Source organism: Lepidochelys kempii, chromosome 1, assembly GCF_965140265.1.
Source record: "Lepidochelys kempii isolate rLepKem1 chromosome 1, rLepKem1.hap2, whole genome shotgun sequence".
NCBI lineage: Eukaryota > Metazoa > Chordata > Testudines > Cheloniidae > Lepidochelys > Lepidochelys kempii.
In genome coordinates, this window is record NC_133256.1 from 192,595,367 (window position 1) to 192,616,677 (window position 21,311).

The following is a 21,311-nucleotide window of genomic DNA, read 5'->3' on the forward strand; positions in this document are numbered from 1 at the left end:
GATGAAGATCTAGCCTATATATGCATGCAGAGTTTTGTTGTCTAATCTTAACATAAGTTGTTCATTCAGAGTGCTGTACTCATGAAAAATACTTACTCCAACCCACTCCCAGAAAGGCTATTCTTTCTAGGGAAAAGGTATTACTTGTCTTACCACGCAACTCAGTGATCCTTCATGCAGGATAGCTCATATTTTTTCAGATGATCTCCTTTCTGTCCTCTAAAGTCAGAGTCTACTTTTCTTAGAGTAACTAAATATCGGAGAATGTGAGTAATGAAATCCATCATTATATTTAAGGAATCACTTCTACATATCTTGGGCCAGATCCTCAGCAGGTATATCGGCATCACTCCATTAAAGTCAAGAAGTCAGTGGAGCTGTGCCAGTTTATATCACCTGAAAATCTGTCCCTTTCTGCTGAAAATGTTCTTTAATAATCCTCTTAGAGCCTGATCCTGTGAGCTGCTGTGTACTAAATTCAAAGGAGAGGAAGGCTATCAGCAATTGGTAAGAGGCATAGTCAGCACCTTGCAGGACTGGGCCCTTATTTTGGGCCATTTGTCTCTAGTCCACTCTCATTTGGGTTTTGGATGAGAAGTCTACGCACAGATACACAACATCAATCTGTGTGCATGTACAAGCTGCAACTTTTCATATTGGGTTCTCTGTTAAAAACCAAGGAACAATGCCTCTTTCAAACGTAATGTTATCCAACTGCCCAAACCACCCCCCAGCTTTTTGCTCATGAAGTACTAGTTCTTTTTTTTTTTCCTCATGAAGCGTATGCCCCTTAATACACTTTCCGTAATTCATAGATTCATCCTCCAGAATCAACGTGGTCATTTTGATACTTGATTGTTTTACTTTCTGTAAATCCAGCTCTTTACTGGGCTGGACATGGAAAGAGTTACAAAAAAGCAGATATTTTTTCCAGTGCATACAAGCCATGGACCCTGATCTGGAGTCTTAACCCAGGCAAGACTCCCACTGAAGATAAATGAGCTGTGGGAGCCCAAGGAATGTTGAGGTTCATTTTTTACATGTAACATATTAATCAGAAACTAGTTGGTGCAATACAGTCTTTGTTTTGCTTCGTTTTGACACTTGGCCAGGTATTCACCATGGCTTACAAATGCTTAATTGTAATACACCTTCCAAACTACAATCCTGAAAGCTCATGTAGCTTGGCACAGATTTCAAGGCCATGAGAGACCATTATGATCACCTATTTTACCTCTTTCATGCCGCAGGCCTTTGCATATATATCATATACCCATGTGATATCTGAACAAAAACATACAGTTAACCAAACATATGCCATATTTTGAGTATAATTCAAAGCACTGTTCAATAACCGTGTGGTGACAGATACAATTTTCCACAACAAAGTACTGATTTAACAAGTACTATATAAGCTTTTTAGTTTTTATAATATGTTGATGGATTAACTTTTTAATAAAAAAGTTTATTTTTTAATCTTTTTTAACAAGACCTATTTGCAATACCACTGATGGAAAGTAATTAACTGAATAGACAGCTGGTGCTGGGAATTTATAAACATATCTACAATAAAATTAAACTTATGGAAGGCAAACATTTATTTACTGAATTCAACATTAGTGTTTGCTCTATTTACAAAACAGTAAAGCCAGATAATTCCCCATTGCTTCCTGAGTCACTAGAAATAAGTTTCTCTTAGTTTCATTCATATAGTCACGCTGGGTAAAACAGATCAAGACCTGCACCAAAAAGGGCTGGTTGTAAAAGCAATTCTTGGCTGCTACAGCATGTTAAACTTAAACAGCTCGGGAAGAGTAGACAAAACACTGAAGCTGGAAGGTCATCTGTATTGTGCACGATTGGGCTTGCGCTTTTTCTGTTTGTCTAGGGATATTCATTCTGATACGAGTTTAAGTTGTGCATATCTCAGTTAGTCTGGGTGAGCATGAGGGGAAAATGTAAAGATTTACTTCACATTCAGGCCTTACTTTACACCTCGCCCAGCTCAGATGGACGTGTAATTTAAATAAAAGCAAACAGGCTCCCATTTTCGAATGAACAACTTCAATGAGAATGCTGTATATGGAGAGTTTACAGGACTGGGCCCTACATGTTTCGCTAACCATATCCGTAATTCCTGTTAAATTTGTAATTCACGCTAAAAGCATTTGTTGACAGATGTGGATTTTAAATATCAGGAAGGTAGGAGAGGTACACCCAACCAGCTGTTTGGGAAATACAGGCAAAATCCGGGATGAGAACACCCCACATGCACACAAAATACAACAAATTAAAATCAGAGACAAACCCTTGATGTCTTTGGATATTGTCAGCAAAATGTGGGATTTTGAAAACACATTCAAGACTGTACATGTAGTGAGCAAATCTGCAAAATGCAGGCCAACAGAGACACGAGTTGTCTTTTCTGACTCTGCAACATGATTCTTCAATCCTTTTTTGTTTATCCTCAGCATAGCTGCTGGCACAAGCATATGAAACCAGTGGGGATAAGAGGGGCTGGGGACTTTTGTACTAGGGGGCAGTGTGTGAAACACCAGAGAAGGAAAACATTTGCATTCTTAAGATATAACTAAGGATTTCTGCTGGCATTAAAATAATGGGCTGCCATATAGATTGCTTAATTTGCTGCTAAAATAAAGTTTGATAAGCTTTCATCCCAGTCTTGTGGACTGAAAGTGAATCTGAGAGCCAGGAATTCCTAGCTCCCATCCTTTCCAAGTTCACTGAGCAGGTTTGAGCAAATCACTTCACTGCCCTGCCTCAGTTTCCCCATCTGTAAAATGGGGATAACACCTACCTAACTCACAAGAGTATTGAAAGGACAAACTTGTATAAGGTGTTAAGTATTACCATTAACTTTTATTTAGCAAATAACTTGTTTGTTTTTTTTTAAATGGAAGTACTAACCCTAATCAACTAATCACCTGTAGAAATATTGGCCCTAATGTGATAATCCTAGGTAGGAGATCTTGATTACGATGGGAATTTTCAAAGGAGTTAAGGCTTTAAATATTTCAGTAGCATCTGGGCTTATGACTCATATGTTCCTTTGAAAAGCCAAGCCTGTAAGTTTTGGTCTAACAAATTGCAGCTGTAGGAGCCAGCCACTGTCCTGACCATACAGTTCTCATTGATGTCCATAAAAGTTGCATTCAGGGAGCTTCCATATGACAGAGCCAGGTTGCAAGGTGAAAGTAACCAGTTCCAGTAACATTTAGAGACGTACTCTGACCTTGGTCTCTACTTGAACTCCCATTCATGGCAAGGGAAGTTCTGCGTAGAGAATGAGAGCTGAATACGCCTCCTTTACACAGGAAATATATAACAGTACGGTAGATTAGCAAGATCTATCTATGTTAATTACAACACCTACAGGAAAAGAGCACCTGAATCTTGATTAAGTATTGGTTCCATCTCAGATTAGAAATAACAAGGATTTAAAAATTATTCTACTGAGCTTGTTTGGGGCTTTTGTTTTTTTGCATGAGAGAGAATATAGGTTAGTCTAGTTGTGTGTCTCAAACTAACCACAGAAACAATGGTGTCATCTTAACTTTAGAGATAAATATCTGTGCTAGTTCCTATACTGTGGGACTCAATGGTATTTTTCTAAGTGACTTAAATGGAAGCAGGACCAGGTCCCACATGGGGACCTCTCTCTATAATTTATTGCAGATTGGATACAACATCTTGATGCATCAATCAATGAAAAAAACAGTCATAAGATAGACTCGTGAGCACAGGAAAACTACTCCACTAAAAGCACGAACAAATAGCCAGAATAAAAGCCTCGGAATATTATGCACTGTATTTACAAAGAGTGCACCACCCAAGTGACTGAAATCTAGATATACAAGAGGTCTCTGAACGTTTTTGGTCTTTATCAGTGGTCACAAGCACTGTCAGGGTAGATGTATTTTTTCTTTATTTGGTTTGTGCCTCTCAACCTGGCTTTAAAAACGGACTTCTCATATCAAATCTGTAAAAAGGTACTGAGTAAAAAAGAAGTAGGTTTAGGATTATCACCAAAACTTGGTAAAAAAATAAAGAACTTTTAGATAAAAGCTACACCTTTAGAGGAAAGGTTGCTTGGAATCTCTCTGCTGATATGGCTAAGAATTGTCATAGACAGTCAGGCCCACCAAAGGGACCTCTGAATAATGAGCGATGCGGTTATAAAAGGTACAAAAGGACAGTTACACGCACCCAACTGCCGCTGGAGCTGGGTGCAGAATTACCCTTTTGTGCCTTTGAAAATGTCACCCCACATTTTTCATTCATCATTTAAAAAAGGAAACAAATGGAACATTTAAAGTTGCATTTATAAAAATGGTTACAATATTTATGTGGGGTTTGATCTTGCTGCTAGGTCCTGAAGTTAGCAGCTTGGTAATTTAGCAAAGCAGGGCATGCAATACTCTTCCAAGATAATCACTAGCAATTTCCTATACTGTTACAATATGAGATACCTATTTAAAGATCTTGACCAGCTTCCTGAGTTTCCATCTACCTTTGTATTCCATTAATCCAACACCATATGTACATGGTTCCAGGATTCTGAGAAGAGCCTATTTAGGTTTTCTTCACATATGAAGACTTGCCAGCCACAACCCTGTTCAACATTTTTTGGAGTAGAGCTGCTTGAAAAATGTAAAGAGTATTAAAAAAAGCTTGACATTTGTCATGACAATTTTTTAAATAATCATTTTGCATTTCTGAAACATTTTGACCAATCTATTAGCTGGTTGATAAACAGGAAAAAAAAAGTTTTCAGAAAAGTTATGGAAAATTCAAAAATGTCCAACCAGTTTGTAGTTGGCATAGTCTGATGTTTCAAGGAGGGCTGAGTTTGTTATTTTTAAACTAACCATATAAAATCCCCATGCTATTCCTCAGCAGGCTTTTTAAACAACCCATAATCCTGTTTGAAAACGATTTCAAACCAGTCTACACAAGGGCCTTAAAGAGAGACACTCACAAGCTTCAAGGGGAGTCATCACTGACAGCTAGTGACACTTGGAAAATATTTTGCTGCATAGATCATGTACAACATTTTCAAACTTAACCAAATCAAAAGTTGGCCTCACTAACAGTTTTCACCAGCTGTTTGATAGAGGAATTGACATGATGCTCTTACTAGTAATTAGCATCTAAGAACCAAAACAAACCAACACCCAACAAAAAGAAACCCAAATGCTATTCATTGTATGGGATACTGAAAATTGATTTATGAATGGTTGTGGGGATTAATTTGTTTACTTCTCACTACAAAAATCGTTCATTAGAATACCGTTAACCAACCTTTACAACGACGTGGAAAGGCAAGTAGATTTTGCAGAGTTTAATCTGTGTGCCGTGCTTATCTATGCAAGGAGTTATTCCTGATTAACTGCGTGTGTGGATGCTCTTATTCTGGAATACATAATCAGGTGTGTAGACAAGCCCTGAGATAGCATAATAATGTTATCTCAAAGTTATGGTCAGACACTATATATGTAAATATCTTGGTGCGACTGTAACTAGTCAACTAAGCAAATGAGCATGTATTTTAAATTAGTTACTGTTCTGTATTCAGACCCTAGTTCTGGTACCTCTTCCTCTAGCATTTAATTATAAACACTTCAATTTACACCTTAACAATGACCTGTTATTTTAAAATGTAATAGGGACCTGCTTTCAATCTTACCTATTCATGTGTGACCTCACAACTGCGGGCTATTTGAGCTCCTGTCCAACACAAACTAAGATTCTGATGTTCTGCACAAAAACACTAATTTAGCTTTCAATATAATGAGATGAAATACCCCAAAATTAAAAAAAAAATTATGAATAAAATATGTAACATGTCAAATGAGAACATTAGCCCGGGATCCTCCTATCACACCAGTGTAATTCAGGAGTAATTCCACTGAAGTCAATGAAGCTATACCAGTATACAACTGGTGTAACAGAGGGGAATCAGGCCTGCAGTGGTTTACACCCACTGGGCTCTCACTTTGAATGGACAAAGGACAACATAAGGCAGAAGACAGTGGAGACTCAGGCCCCTAGAGTATTAATTAGGACTTCATCTTTACCGTGGCCCCGATCCTGCCAGCCTTATGGGGATAACAGTACAAGTGACTTCAATTTAGGCTGCTGGCATGAGTGAGGAGAGCAGTATAATGACCCTATATTTTGAGCTGTGTTCATTTGGTATTAATTTTTCTTGAGTAATTGATTCCACTTAATCTATAATAATCCTTCCTTTAAAAATACCCCCAAACTATGGAAGTCAAACAAACTTCCCCTTTTGTGATTTCTTAATAAACATTTAGGATAGTATGGTTTAGGCCCAGCGTGAAATGACTAATACATAACAGAGCTAACAAATGGTTCTGGAAAAAAACAGAAGAGGCCAATATATTGTTTCAGTGTACAATAATTACCACAACAGAACTTCAATTAAAAAATGGGCCAGATCCTCCCAGCTGGTGTACATTGGTGCAGATCCATGGAAATCTAGCGGAGCTAAGCCAGTTCACACCAGTTAAGGAGAGGGTCCATTACTCTCCGCAACAAGCCAAGAATTGTTCAGTTTCTTGGCTTCAAGGAACATTTTTAGGTTGATGCATGAGCACAACTTAATATTTATCAGAGTTGATTGTGTGTTTTCAGGAAGGTGTGGCAGAATAGATCCATAGAGCTTCAGTAATAATATCTAGCTACTACCTAGTGCTTTTCATCTTTAGGTCTCACAAAGGAGGTCAGAATTATCCCAATTTTAGAGACAGGGAAACTGAGGCACAGAGCAGTGAAGTGACTTGCCCAAGCTCACCCAGCAGGCCAGTGAGAGTCACAGATTGAACCGACGTCTCCCCAGTCCCAGTCCAGTGCTCAATCCACTAGACCCTGCTGCCTCCTTTTTGTTGATCTCTTTGGAATACTTGTCCCTTGTCCTCAATAGTGGGTGGAAAGGTCACCAAACAGCATAAAAAATACTGAGCCTGACATTCAGAGTTGCTGAGCACCTCTGAAGGGCCCTGATCCCGCACCACTAAAGTCAATGGGAGTTTTGCCATCGATTTCAATGAGTGCAGGCTCAAGCCCTTAATTGCTTGAGGGAAGAGGAGGAAGACATGGAAGGGGGCCTGACAATTTTTAAGCAAGGCCTGACATTCCTATCTTACAAAGAACTATAAAGTCATAAGCACTTCCACCTAGGAGAATCTGATTTTACAGTGTAAATGGTGGCTCGAGCTGGACTGTGAAGTTGACAGAAATGATTTAAAAAAAAAAAACAGAAACAAAAAACCAGCTTTCCTGAAAGTTGTTCTCAGAATGGCAATGGAATTTCAACAGCTTTTTCTAGGATTCTAGTGATTTCTAGGATGTTATGGCGCCTGTGAGCTTCACATATGTACACATCTCTCAGTGGAAGTGCAACAGACCAGCGTTGCCAAGGGCGTTCATTTTGTTTGGGCGCTATGTGTGTAATTTTAAAACACCATCCATCATTTTGTTTGCACCGTTGATTTAATTGCATTTTTGAATTTTATCCAAACATAATAAAATATGCTTAATATATTAATTCTCCCTTGTGTCCCCCGCAAATTACTGTCCAGCTAATTAATCTGAATGTTTTTCTTCTAACAAATATCAAAACATACACATTTTGGTCTCACTAGGAATGTATTTTTATCCCATTATAAAGATGGTTTTTAGATCCCAGAAGGAAACAGACTGTAAAGTTATGTACCCATGTGGGAAGGATAATGTATGTATGTATGTATAATAGTCTTTGGGTTTTATTTTTAAATATAACTGCATGTTAATTAGGTATCTGAATTATGATATGAAAGGACTGCTTTCATTTTAGTTCTTATGCATTAGTGTGATCTTATCAGTCCCATAAATAAAGTATACAGCATTCACAAATGAGTTACACATATTTTTGAGCCATTTGGTATCCATTAGCTGGCTGAACAGGCTTATGTATTAATACATAATACATTAATTGCAGATGATCTGAAGATTATCTTGGTGACAAAATACAACAGTTTCTCTCACTCTAACACAAATATGTAACATGCACTCAGTCTGCGTGTATGTGGAAAACGGGGGGAGGAGAGAGAGACTTAAGAGTAACACAGCCATCCAAAACTCACACCAGTAAAAACTGCATACCATACCGAATGTATTCCATTAGGTTTACACACACATGTTGTAAAACAATATTTGGCCATGCTGTTATCATATATATGGGGACAAGGAACAAGAGATCCACATTTCCAAACCACATTTTCTCTGTGGAATGGGCTCATGCACACACACTTATTTGCAATTAGGTTGTTGTGTGGATGTCATGGAAAAATTTGTACTTGTATTGTAGATGTATATGAGGCTTTTGTTCCAAAAATATTGGTAACTGAATAACAGTTTGTTTTATCTAGAAATGAAACTGGATTACAGACCGAGGCCTCAGATAAAATAATTAATAAATAATAATAATAATATTGTAGAATCATAGACTTTAAGGTCAGAAGGGACCATGATGATCGTCTAGTCTGGCCTCCTGCACATGCCACAGAATCTCACACACCCACTCCTGTAACAAACCCCTAATCTATGTCTGTGCTATTGAAGTCCTCAAATTGTGGTTTAAAGACTTCGCCCACATTTTAATGGTGAAATCATCCCCATTTTAACGGTGGCTAAGAGGCACAAAGTGAACTAGTACAAGGTCACATACTAGGCCAATGGCCAAGCTGGGAATAGAAACCTGGTCTTCTGAGCACTGTCCAGTATCCTATCCTTCCAACTATGCCTGGTAGTACTCCCTTAATGACAACTTCTTTAGTTTTGATGTAGAGATAAACCCTGATTCCAAATATTCCCAAGTTTAGGAGAAGTTCTGATCTAGATTAAGAGCCCAGTTTTATAGCTCAGCCCTATCTCAGGTTTTTGAAAGATAAACCACCCCGCATATAATGAGTCCTGCACTGTTGTCTGCCTAGATCAAGAGATGCTCTCTGCAACTTATTCATCTATTCTACAGGTTCCTTTCATTCCTATTAAAATATTGAGATTTCCCATTGATCCACACGTAATAGTCAGTAAGGGAATCAACTTTCAAACCATGTCAATGTAATTCAATCTAAATGCACAAATCTAAATACAAATTTACTACAAAACACTGGTCCAATGTTAATGTGAACGTCTTTGCACTTATATGCTCCGTCAGCAGTTCTCAAAGTGTGGTCTATGGAGACCTGGAAGGTCTTGTAGTACAGACTTTTCTGCCTCATTTTCAGCTTTCATTACTGGCTCCTTTTTGTAAACAGCCTGGTCATCTGTAGGAGCAGCTGCAAAAAAGAAGGCAGCCTGGCTGCGCTAAGAAAAAAGAACGTTGCACCATCCTGAACGGGATTGTGACGAGGAGGCTGGCAGAAAGGGTGTTCGAGAGACACATGGCTTTCAGCAGTAATGAGCCTCACTGTGACAAAGCTTAATAACCCCTCTGCTATGACAAATTGAATAAATTAGCATCCCTTCCTATTTAATATCTACCCAAGGGAACATTTGGGGTTTGGTTGAGTCAACTTGAATTAGACTAGACAAAGCATTTGGAATGCAACTCAGGGAAGAGTGTTTTATTGACAGAAGGCTGGACACCAAACGAATTTTTCTCCCATTTCTCCTTTCTGTGATGAGAGAAATAATCTTTTGCAAACTCTGGTTTTAAATCAGGGCAGACTACGTCACAGGCATGTGCATACAGGTCATTTTAAAATGCCACTTAAAACACCCGGGGAAACAGTTTTGAGAAACTGAAAATTACACTGGCCTCAGGTCCAAAGTTGACCATGCAGTATTTAGTCCGGGGCTAGTGCCAAAGAACTTGCTGGGTTAGTGACAGTTCCAAGATGTCCTGTTTCACAACAGATTGTTACAAATAAATAATTTAAACCACTGGGAAGCTGGGAGTGCCAGCATTTCAGATAATTTAAATGTTTGTTTCAAGTCCCTGAAGATCACATACCTTATTGTTAAACATTTGTATTACAGTGGGAATACCAACAGGCCTCAATCGGAATAGGAGTCCCACTGTAAACTTCTTGAGATTGTACAGTCTGAGATACTAGACCTAAAACTTCAGATTACCATGTTGTTTATTTTTAAACCCTTCAGTGGCAACATAATTTTAGTAGCCATTATCTTGATAACTCCCCAAGCCTAATGCTTTTCACCATATGAAAGCTTGGAATCCGAGTGTCAACTCATAACTCCAGCAGTCGCCTAGGCATTAGCAACTCATCTCAAGCAGAAATTGAATGAAAAGCCAACTGGTAAGCAGAATGATAGGATTAAAATGTGATAGCCTGCCCTGGTTAGAAACCTTTTGGTGGACCAGTACAAACACTTTCAGTCCTGTCGTTTCTTAACACTAGTGCTGGATGAGAGACCAGAAAAAGACGTTTCTATCCCTGAGTGTCAGAAAAAGTGGGCTGTTCGTGATAAGCACTGGGATTCTCCTGAGGTTTGTTTTATCATATAATATTAACCAAGATAAAGTCCAACTAAAACACTGTAATATTACCATAGAAATAACTGAATGGATGACGGACAGGACAATGTCAATTATTATTGGGTATTTCTGGGAGTTTAAACAGAAAAATTTCCCATGTCAGGGTCACTAGGAAGTTATTTTGTGCTTAAACAATGGAAGAAGGTCCTTCTTGCCTCACTTCTATACTTGAATACTTTCATGTGCACTCGAACCCTCCGTTCTTGCACACAAATAAGGACTGCAGACTGAGGTACTAATTTTGTTATATTCATTATATTTCTATTCTCAAGTTCTCCAAGTCTCAAGTTCTCTTCTCAAGTGAAACCCACAAAAGGGCCAGGAAACTTGAGCTGCTGTGGGGCCATCCCAGTTTGTGGAAAACAGATTTGCTCCCCCACCCTCAACCAGAGTATGTGGCCCTCCAAACCCACAGACATACCAAGATCTACAGGGAAATTCAGCGAAGCACCTCCCCCTCACTTTAACCAGACCCTGCCAGAAACTGCCCTAAATTCCCACCCTTAAACTATGGAAGATGGTTTGGCACACGGAAGATGAATCAGGGCAAGGTAATACTGACTGCGTCAGCCTTGAATCTGCTGATTTTGAAAGGGAGGGATAATGCTGCTCAATCCACTGAGCCTCAAACTTAAAGAGGTTTCCATGGAATCTGAAGGAGGAGGATGCGACTTGAGCTCAAAATCCCCTCTAACCTCCTCCCCTGCATCAGAAATTCCCCCACATTTATGGGCTTGCTACGCTTTTCCAGCCTCATGAGATTTTTTGTTAGCATGATCTGGCCAAGGATGCTTAGATGGCTGGCTGCTCTTTAGGGTGCAGTGCGTAATGGGATTTCAAAGCAGGAAGCACTGTAGAACTGTCAGTTTAATTTTTGCTAGTTCTTGCCAAGCCCGCTACAGCTTTGCCACTAGGATGGCACTGTTATTAGTCATCAGCTAACTTGCTATTCATCCAGTTTTGTATTTTCACATACAGAAATCTCACCGATTTCCGTCTCAGACTTTGGGCTGAGGAGAGGCTGTATCACCCTCTGTGCCTCCTCCCACACAAAGCAATATTTAGCGAGAAAGTTGGAGCTGCAAACCTGTAGTCGAAAACCATTTCTTTGAAAATCCTAGGCAGGTGGAAATTGGGGGATGTAGGTAGAATGTAATGTACTGGAGCAGAACAAATGGAAGAACGTAAGAAATATTATGAACAAAAACCATTTGGTCAATTATATATATCTACAGGGTTATTCTATAGGGAATATTTTAGAATCAGCACACTGGTTTCCTAATGAGTAGCAGACAAATTATTAAGCTATTTTAAGACATACCGTTAAACCTTTATTTTTATAATGACTACTGACAAATGCATGATGGGCAACATATTGACATAGAACATGGTCCTCTGTTAAACTTCACATTCAGCTTTTCAGACCAGATCCTCAGTTCTGACCTTGAGATGCCAGGCATAGCTCAGGAGACCATTCTGGCAACTGGTGATTGCCAGAGGATAGGGAACACCTGACCACATCCTCTCTTATCTCCGCCCGTGCACCTTGTACCAAAGGCTGGAAGTGGATTGCATAGGAGCCACTATACTGTCTCTATACCTCCAAAGGATTCTCCCACACAGGAGGTCATGAAAAGCAGCCACGAAAGCAACACAACACAGTTTTAGCAGGACCAAGGATCCGGCCCTTTACATTTTGCAATGTTTGAAACTGAACATAAATATTTGAAGAAGAGCAGAACAGTTTTACTATCGAGCATGTCATTATTCAGATCTTCTTTCGCCTGAGAACAGAATTTGGTGTGAAATATAATGAATGTAACTAAATTAGTACCTCAGTCTGCAGTCCTTGTTCGTATGCAAGGACAAAGTTCAAGTGCACATGAAATCTTCTTTACACTTTTATTGATCAAAGACAAACTGCATTCATATAGTGTGCAGTGACTCAGGGAAATTTATCAAACGGATGTCAAAAAGAAACAACAACAAAATCCACCTGGTGCACTAGATATTGTGACTAAGCAGCATAACCAATTGTGCTAAGATCGCAAAGGAACCCAACGGATTTAAAATGAACAAAATGCTACCGTGGTGACTTAAAAGCATCAAAGGTTCGCATTCCAGCAACAAGTATCAAGCTTAGTGTAAAGCTTAATACTCTAACTGAACTTTTTGAGTAGATTGCGGTTTTGGGGTCTCTTTTGACCAGTTTATTCCCAAGGACTGAAAAAGGAACTGAGTTTGTGCCTGCCTATAAGTGAAAGAAATTACTATCTAACTTTAAATAAGCTAGATTCTTAGCTAATTTAAACTGGGATAGCTCCACTGAAGTTAATGGACCTATGTGGATTTACAACAGCTGAACCTGACATATCTGTCTAGTCCTAATGGAAAACTGTTAACAAAGGACAATTAGCTTAAATACATCAGAGTGAGTCTCAAAATTCTATTGTAACTGTTTAAAAATTCAAATTCTGATAGTTTCTGTGCTGGAAGTGGTCCACACAAGAAGTTCACACTGAATGGATTGTAGACTTGATATCTTACAGGTTTTATTTTTGAGAAAAAACACAAAACAAAACTTTGCAGCAAATATATAACGTATCTCATTTTGTTACAAAGTGCTAGTATCTTACTGAGGAACTGGTTAGTCTATGATTTTTAGGTGGCTTATGGAATGCTTGCGTATATTTTTTGTATTCAAACTACACTTTTTCCATTTGAAAAAAAAATTCTGTTTTGAAAGGATTAGTTGCATATTAAAGAAATGGACAAATAGTGGGAAAATGGGTCAATGGTGTAGAGTGACAGTACTCTCTGAACTGGTGTGTTACTTCAGTAGGTAGAAATATTCCTTTTCCATGTCATCAGACAACAAAAGGACGTGTCTCTCTCAACTGACAGAATGTAAATGTAATGCCATGCAGCTGGCAGACACAAGGCAAGTGAGAGCTGGGTTTCAGAAGAGGTCTTATGCAGTTTAAAATATCTAGCTAAAAAGTTGTTTTGTGGTAAGGACAAAATGAAAGCAGACAAAAAGACAGAATCTGAGTAATGAAGCAAAGATAATCAATCATGTTTTAGAGTTACTGTGTAATCGAAAAAGGATGGTGATTTAAAATTCCCCAGTGTAACAGACTTAAAATATTAGGTGGAAGATTTAGAGCTCTCCTCATAAGAAGATATACCCTTGGCATTTCTCTTTCATTATAAGAAGCCCTTCCTTTTTTCCATGTGATCTCTACATCCCTGTAACATTGCCTGTATCTGTTCAAATCCTGGCATGTCTTTGTAGGGAGCCTAGAGCTTTCAGACATAGGAGACGAAGGACAGCTCACATGTTCCGCTCCCTTGTGTAAATGTGGACAGAATAAGTATTTAAAAAAAAAAGATTGAGGGACTCTCTCCCACTGTTTTGGACTCTCTTATATGCAGTTGGTTCTGCTGTCATAGGTATAAAGGGCTTCCACTGGTTTCAATAGGCATGGACCTGCTGTGGCCAGGAGAGCACACATGCATTCACAAAACCCTCACCCACAGTTCCCTGAGTATTATCTTCTATATACTATCCAGAGGGCACAATCTTGCATTCCTTGCACACCAAAAACATCCCACTGAAGTCAATGGAAGTTTCAGGTCTATGAAGAGTGGAGGATTGGATCCCAAGAATCTACATTTTCAAGCATATATGGGGCGGGGGAAGGAAGGGAACTGTGTGGACTGAATACAATCCAAGTTCAAACGGGGCTCAACCTGGTTGTGGCTTGGACGTGCTACCACAGTATAAACCCTAAGCAATAATCATCATCCGTATTACATTTTAAAACAAGGACCTATTTTTAAAACATAAATCCCTTGCTGTCCTAGGACTACCGATGAAGTAAGGGCTTTGTTACGTAAAGATGACGTCAGTTAATTGTCTGTGGGCTGTAGATGAAATGTGCAACAAGGTGTGGAAGACGAAATCCAAGAAAGCAGAGATAGACAAAGGGCCTGATTCTTCACTGTGCTACTCCAGTTTTATACTAGTGTAATTCCACTGAAATCAGTGGTGCTTTGCCAGCATTAGCACAGTAAGGGCCAGATCCAAAGATCTGTTGAGATCTGTAGGGGTCATTCCACGGATTTCAATGGTGCTGGATTAGGCCCCCAAGTTTTAAAAAGAAGCTGGAAGCTCAGCATATCAGTCTAAACTACGCTGGTTTGGGCATATTTTCTGTGTAACAACAACAAATATTTAAAACAACAACACTCCCAGCCAACATACTTTTGACTGACTACCAGAGGAGTTACACTGTTGGTTTTAAAGAAAACAGAAATTATAGTATGCAGGTTGGACGATCTAGCCCAGTTTATGTTTTTGAATAACCTGTTTTTTTAGGGGGCGAACAAGATTTTTCAGTTTAAAAAAAACAATCTGAATTTTAGTAGAATTCATTCACTGCCAGACTAATAAATTACTGCATTAGTCACATTAAGGTAAACAAGCACTTGATGATCTTGAAGCAGGTGAAATATCAAAAAAACTCAACTTTCTTAAAGTATCTATTTGCATCCATTAATTTAAAATGGGAAATTATTTACAAGTACATATTGGATAGCTAAAATAGAGTGAATATAAAGTAATTTATTTGAAAGGTTGTTTTCAAATATTTTATTCAGTTTCATGATCACAGTTAATGTACTTTAGCGTGTTAGACACATGAATTAACATGTGCATTTTAAAAAATATCAAATTAGGTATAAGTTTTTGAAGAAAGGCATTTTATAAATGTGATTATTAACTTTAACTACACACATCTAAGAAGGCAAGAGCTCTATGAGACCACTGAATGGAAATAATTACTACAAAACATGTTTACACCAAACTTTAGAGCAAATAAAGACAAATTATGGCCCAGAAGTCAATGGAATTATGTGTGAGAATAAAGGTTGAAGGATCAGGCCCTATGAAAAAAGACATTAGAAATTCAGTCATGTTTCAACTGTTGATAGACAAAGACCTGATGGCCAAAGCAAACTCTGTTTAGGGGTAGGATTTTCTAACGTGGCTAAGTGAGTAGCTCAATGGGGTTTGTATTCGTTACTCACTTTAGACACTTTGAAAAAATCTCACCCTACCATGTGACATGCAAGGGAAAGATTGAAACCTATGAAAATAAAGTTCATAAGACAGTGTGAGAAACCTCAGGCTGTCTAACAGTTGAACTCCCGAGCGTAAAATACTTAGTTCATGGCAAAAAAGTTGCCAGTCACTGCTCTGCATTACATTTCTTTGGTCACTTTCAAAGTTCCAGCCCCTGGTGTGAAGATGATTGTTGTTTTACTTTTGTGAGTAAAAAGGGTAGGATTAGAGTGTTATTTTAGGAGGCATGTTTAGCCACATAATTTCTATTTCAGATTGTGAGGTAACACACATCTTTTTCCACTGAAGCATATGGAGTTTCTACCTGGTACTTGATAACACAGTCAGAATCCAGTAATTAGAAAATAATTCTCTGGAAAAACTTAATGAATGTTAAAATGTTAGTATTTGTTCAAAGTCCAATGTAAATTAAGGTCCCAGTTCATGAAAACATTCAGAGTCAGGACAGCACACAAACACATGCTTAACATTTAAGCACGTGCTGAAGAGTTTAGTAAGTTTGAGTTTACGTACTTTGCTGAATTAGGGAATAAAATTGGTCCTCTCTGGATGGCTGCCTTAATGAACTGCAGACAAGTTTAAGGTACAGTGTGTCCTCTCTACATTCTTCTTCAAAAAGATGTCAATTTAATTATTAGAAAATTAGCAAGGCTAATTTGGTATTTAATTGAAAAGCATAAACCTCACTGTGACTTTTTATTGGGGAATTGAGGGGAAGAGGTAAACTTCTCTGTCACAGTCTAAATGCAAATTTACAGCTCTATATGTCCTGAAATGCCTTAATGTTCTGACAGTTGTAGATGACTCTTTCGTACATGTACAAGGTAGAGAGAGCTAATGCTGGAAATATTACAAAATGTGACAAAGGCATCTAGAAACTCTACAATCTAACAAGCACAGGAAAAAATTGTCTAATGGATAAAACATGGTTTATGACATATGAGTTGCACAATTATGTTTTCAGGTGAAATCATGATATAGTAAATGTAACCCACTAAGTATTAAAAGCAGCTTTTGGATTACTCCGTTTCCTTTGGGAATATCTGAAGTTAATCACCTGATGAGCTCTACATTTTCTGTTGTCACAAAAACCATCTTATTGAACCAATAAGAGCGAAATGACGATGTCTGACAATCTATATGAATAGGACACAAAAGTCAAAAGCATAACAGCAATATAAATAGTACGGCTTTCACTGTATATTTTGTGTTACACTGTTCCCTCTGTATAAATATTGTTCTTGGAAATTAAAACATACCATGATATAAAAATGGCATTGATGGCTGAACAGATTACATTCCATTTAAAATGAAAACAGAAAGCAAATGGAAGTCAACGAAAGTAGCCTTTTAGCAGAGGAAGCCCTATTAAAATTAGCATTCATCTGGGGAGGTGCAGCCAACAATCACCGTACACAATAGCATCATGCAAACCCAATGAATCATTTTTCAACCTATTTTTTCTTTTACAGAATGTAAAGCCTTTTACCTCTCCTTTGTTGCTGTCACTTCACCATGCTGAGAAGAGGCCTTCTTTTCTCTGACACCCTCTCAACTGTCTCAAGTCTATGGCTTCAGAGCATATTCCAGTATTTGTCCAGTAGCTAAATAGGCAGCCCAGTTTAGAACTGGTTCACATTAATGCCTCATACTAGAAGATGTACCCTTTATCATTAAAAGGTCATCCAGAGTAATGAATGTCCTTTTTCTGGGGCAAGTTACAACTCTCTTGGGTTTCAACCATGGATGCAAAGTGGCAATACATAGAGTCAAAGACTGCACAGTGCCTACCAGTTTCATGCTACACAGACAGAGTGTCACTCAACTAAATAAGGGGGGAAAAAATGACAAAAGAGTTGAAATTTAAATACACACTCATATGGTTCTGTCATTCCCTTGTCCCTGCTTCCTTTCCCAACCCAATGTTTATTTTCTATTTCAAACCTCATGCACCGACACTATAAACTGGGAATTGAAACTAACAAAAAATCCTTGCTCATGACTTTGGGACACTGAATTAGTATAAAAGAGCATTCAATCATCTTAAATAAATATATTCGATGTCTGGAATTACAGCACATTCAAGGGATAAATACTGCCATAATTACAACAGCATGATTTAATCTCCATACCATTTTTGATCAATTCTGGTCTAATCTGGACTATAAGACAATGTGGGGATCAGAACCTGCATCTCAAATGCTCTGCAGAACATTCTTCCCGTATTCGTTTACAGTACTGAAACAATTAAAAAAAATTACAGTATTTTTCTCCCAGCTGCTTATGTCTGTAGCTTTAGCTACTATAATACACTTTGTATACCTCAAAACAACACATAAAATAACAAAGATCACCAAATAAATAAAAGCAAAAGAAAACTGGAACAGTACTGCATTTTATACTTGAGACAAGATTCCTCACTTCCACCAAGAATTCAGAGAGGACTGGGATAATTGCTTTTTGTTTTTTAAAAGAAAGATTTATACATAGGTTCAGATCCAGAAATTAAGTTTAAATGCGAAAATATCAACAGGTTTAGCTAAGTGAGAATGGGTTCAGTAAAGAATGATACAACATAATCAGAATAAACAAAGCAGAAAAGCATCATATTTTGGTTTGCTTGAGATATACATAAGGTGCAACAATTTCTTCTCTCGAGGCATTTGTGGACATATGTCAATGGGTGAAAGTATTTGCTGGTATGCTGAAGTACATATCACAGCAATAAAATTTTCCAAAATGAAAGGAATGGAAAATAATAAAAATTAAAAAAACAAAAACAAACCCAATACAGGAAACTGTTGGTCTGAAATTTTCTTGTGCTAACAAATTTTGTTACCTGAAAATACTGCTACCCCTTCCAGTAGATTCAGGGGAAATTCTTGCTACTGAAATCAAGACATCACTCCGAGAACCAACAAAGGCAAATGCCTAATGAACTATAAAGCTTTGCAGGATTTCTGCTACTCTCAGTGCCTAACTGCTTAAAAATTAAGCATATCTACAAAAAGGTTTATAAGTATCTGAAAACAGTCATATCCAGTACATTGACCCAGCCCCACCCCCTCTCTAAGGAAAAGCAGATCAAGTAAGATATTGATTCACATAGAAAAAGTAATTTTTTTTTGTTTCTTTTAAAAAAGGTACCATTAATATACAGAAATATCTTAAGGAACAATACTGAAATTTAAATTGAAGAATGATGGGGTGCTCTGGCAAAAAATATATCTATTCTAGTGGGTTCTAGAGAAATAAGTTAGTACCATTGTCAAGGTGAATGGCCTGCACCATACAATATTTGGATTTCAGCTAATTATAATTTATAAAGTGGTCCAAAACGCCAACAGCCACCTCACTGTGACCCAACTGTTTTAAATGTTGACAGTTTTTCTGTTTTGTTAAAATAATTTAGAAAACGTTAATAAAATTTTATTAAAAATATTGCCACATGCTACAATGGCATAATAGGGAGCTCTTTACCAGTCTTATTTCTACCTGAATTTTAAAAAGCCTTTTAACTCTCTCATTACTATTAAACTTTATTTCCTTTTTCTTCCCTTTCTCCAACATATCTTCCTCCAGCATCTCTGAGGGTAATATTTTACATGCATTTTAAACATATTTTCTCAGCTATCTGCTTTTTATCAATACTTCATCGTTTGTTACAATGTGTGTGGTATGTTGTATAGCATTTCCCAACATATAAACTGAAGACCTGCACTTATCTACAGCAACAAAAGGCTAAAATCTAGCAACTATTAATAGAGTTACTCTCCATATGGCTATTACATCAAATTAGAATTACAAATCCCTCCCCACCCCCAAAAAACACATCAATTCAGTCAAGTATAAATAAGAATGCCTGATAGAACCATGTAAACTCTCATTATTTAAAGACTTAATTAAAGAGCTTCAAACTCAACCTAATACTATCAAAACTTCAGCCAGTATGAAGAAGACTAACAGAAAATTATTGCTGGGGTCCAATTTGGTAAATCTTTGTGCTATGATGCAAAACGTAGGGAAACATCTTGTGCTATGAAAGAAGTACCCTGTTGAATTTGTAGCTTCCGATTAATTTCTAGTAATCATTTTGCATCTGTTGGTAGGAAACAACTGCCTGGCTTATGCAATATTTTAAGTCAACAGAGTGAAGATATAGTCCAAGTGATACACTTGGTGCTGGCTTTGGGGATGTATTTATGAGAGCAGAATACATAAAGAAAACAAAAGCAAGGACAGGAACTGGCAGGTGGATCTCTGCTTGATAGCCTAACTTTAGTCAAACATTATTCTTCAATCATGGTTTACTTGCATACAACTTACCACTTTACCAGCACAAACTAGAACTGGCTCTTTTTATACAATCTACAAAGCCAATTTAGATTGTGCACAGTAATTACAACAATTCCAGTGTCTGTCAAATGTAAAAGGTATGTATATCAGTGTGCATGTATACTGAAGTCATGTCTTCAAGGTTTTCAGAATAGTGAAGTAATACTAAGGTCACTTCTGAACAATGTATTTGTAGTATTTTTTTTTGTTTTTGTTTACATGAGCATTTCACCCAGTCATTTTAGACCTCTATGCAAAATAAAGGAACCCTCCAATGCATGAAAGACCAGTCCATAATCTGCAGTATTGTTCTTTCCCATATGCCACTCCTTTTTCTAATGCAAATCATTCTGGTTATTCAATGCTAAATTAAAAAAAAACAAACAAACAAACTCACTCAACACAGCCTGTCAGAATTTTTGCCAGTAAACTCTACCACTGTGGTGGCAAATATAAAAGTGCAGAACATCTGGACCACATGGTTGAGCAAACACCGCTAACAATGGTACATCTGTCCATGCTGCCTTGAGTTCTCCAGAACAGGTTTTTAAATTCATTCTACAATATAAATGTAGGCATAACCTATTATATAAACCATCTTAGAACTTAAATCTTCATGTACAAAAATGACTAAGAATATCTAATAACTAGTGCAGTGCGTCAGTGTTTTTTTTTGTTTTGTATTTTTGTTTAGAGTAACTAGGTATTATATGAAACTAGTTTCCATACCCTCTGGATGCTGTGTGAGCTACTGTAAAGGCAGCCTTTTTCACAGAAACCACCTATTTACTGTTTAAAAGCCTTCAATAGAAAGCAAGCTCCAGGATCATTCCATTTCTTTTCATTATTAGTCAAATAACACCACCTTCCTAGATTCTGGGTTCCAATTGGAGGACTTGGCCCAAGTTGCTAACTTCTGGCTTCAAGTGAAATCTGGGCCACTCACAGCAATAAGCACTTGTTTGCAAGTCTATATTTTCCATCATATGGACTGACTAGCTTCCCTTGGTAAAGACAAGGCTAGGATATTAGGTAAAGCACAATGTTTTACAATAAGGTGGAGCTTCACTGGTCGGCGCAGGAAATAAGCACCGGAGCCTGAGACATTTCTTTTGGCTGTCCATCACGTGGGAGAGGCGCTGCCTTCTGACTTCTAAAAAAAAACAAACAGAGGAAAACATCCATAATTATATGGAAAATGGTAGATTTTTGAGACTAGAAAGCATGAAACACGTGGATGAA

The 21,311-nt window shown here is 37.8% G+C and overlaps 1 protein-coding gene across 8 annotated transcripts in view; it reads right to left on the reverse strand.

Annotated features, from left to right (window-relative positions):
• Positions 1-13,115: 13,115 nt before the first annotated feature.
• The window catches only part of BBX (BBX high mobility group box domain containing), a 199,704-nt gene continuing 191,508 nt past the window's right edge, over positions 13,116-21,311 (reverse strand). For all 8 annotated transcript variants that reach the window (XM_073306538.1, XM_073306507.1, XM_073306528.1 and 5 more), the window contains one exon: positions 13,116-21,222. In XM_073306538.1, coding sequence (XP_073162639.1) covers positions 21,135-21,222 — 88 coding nt within the window. In that variant the 3' untranslated portion in view covers positions 13,116-21,134. The remainder of the gene's footprint in view (positions 21,223-21,311) is intronic.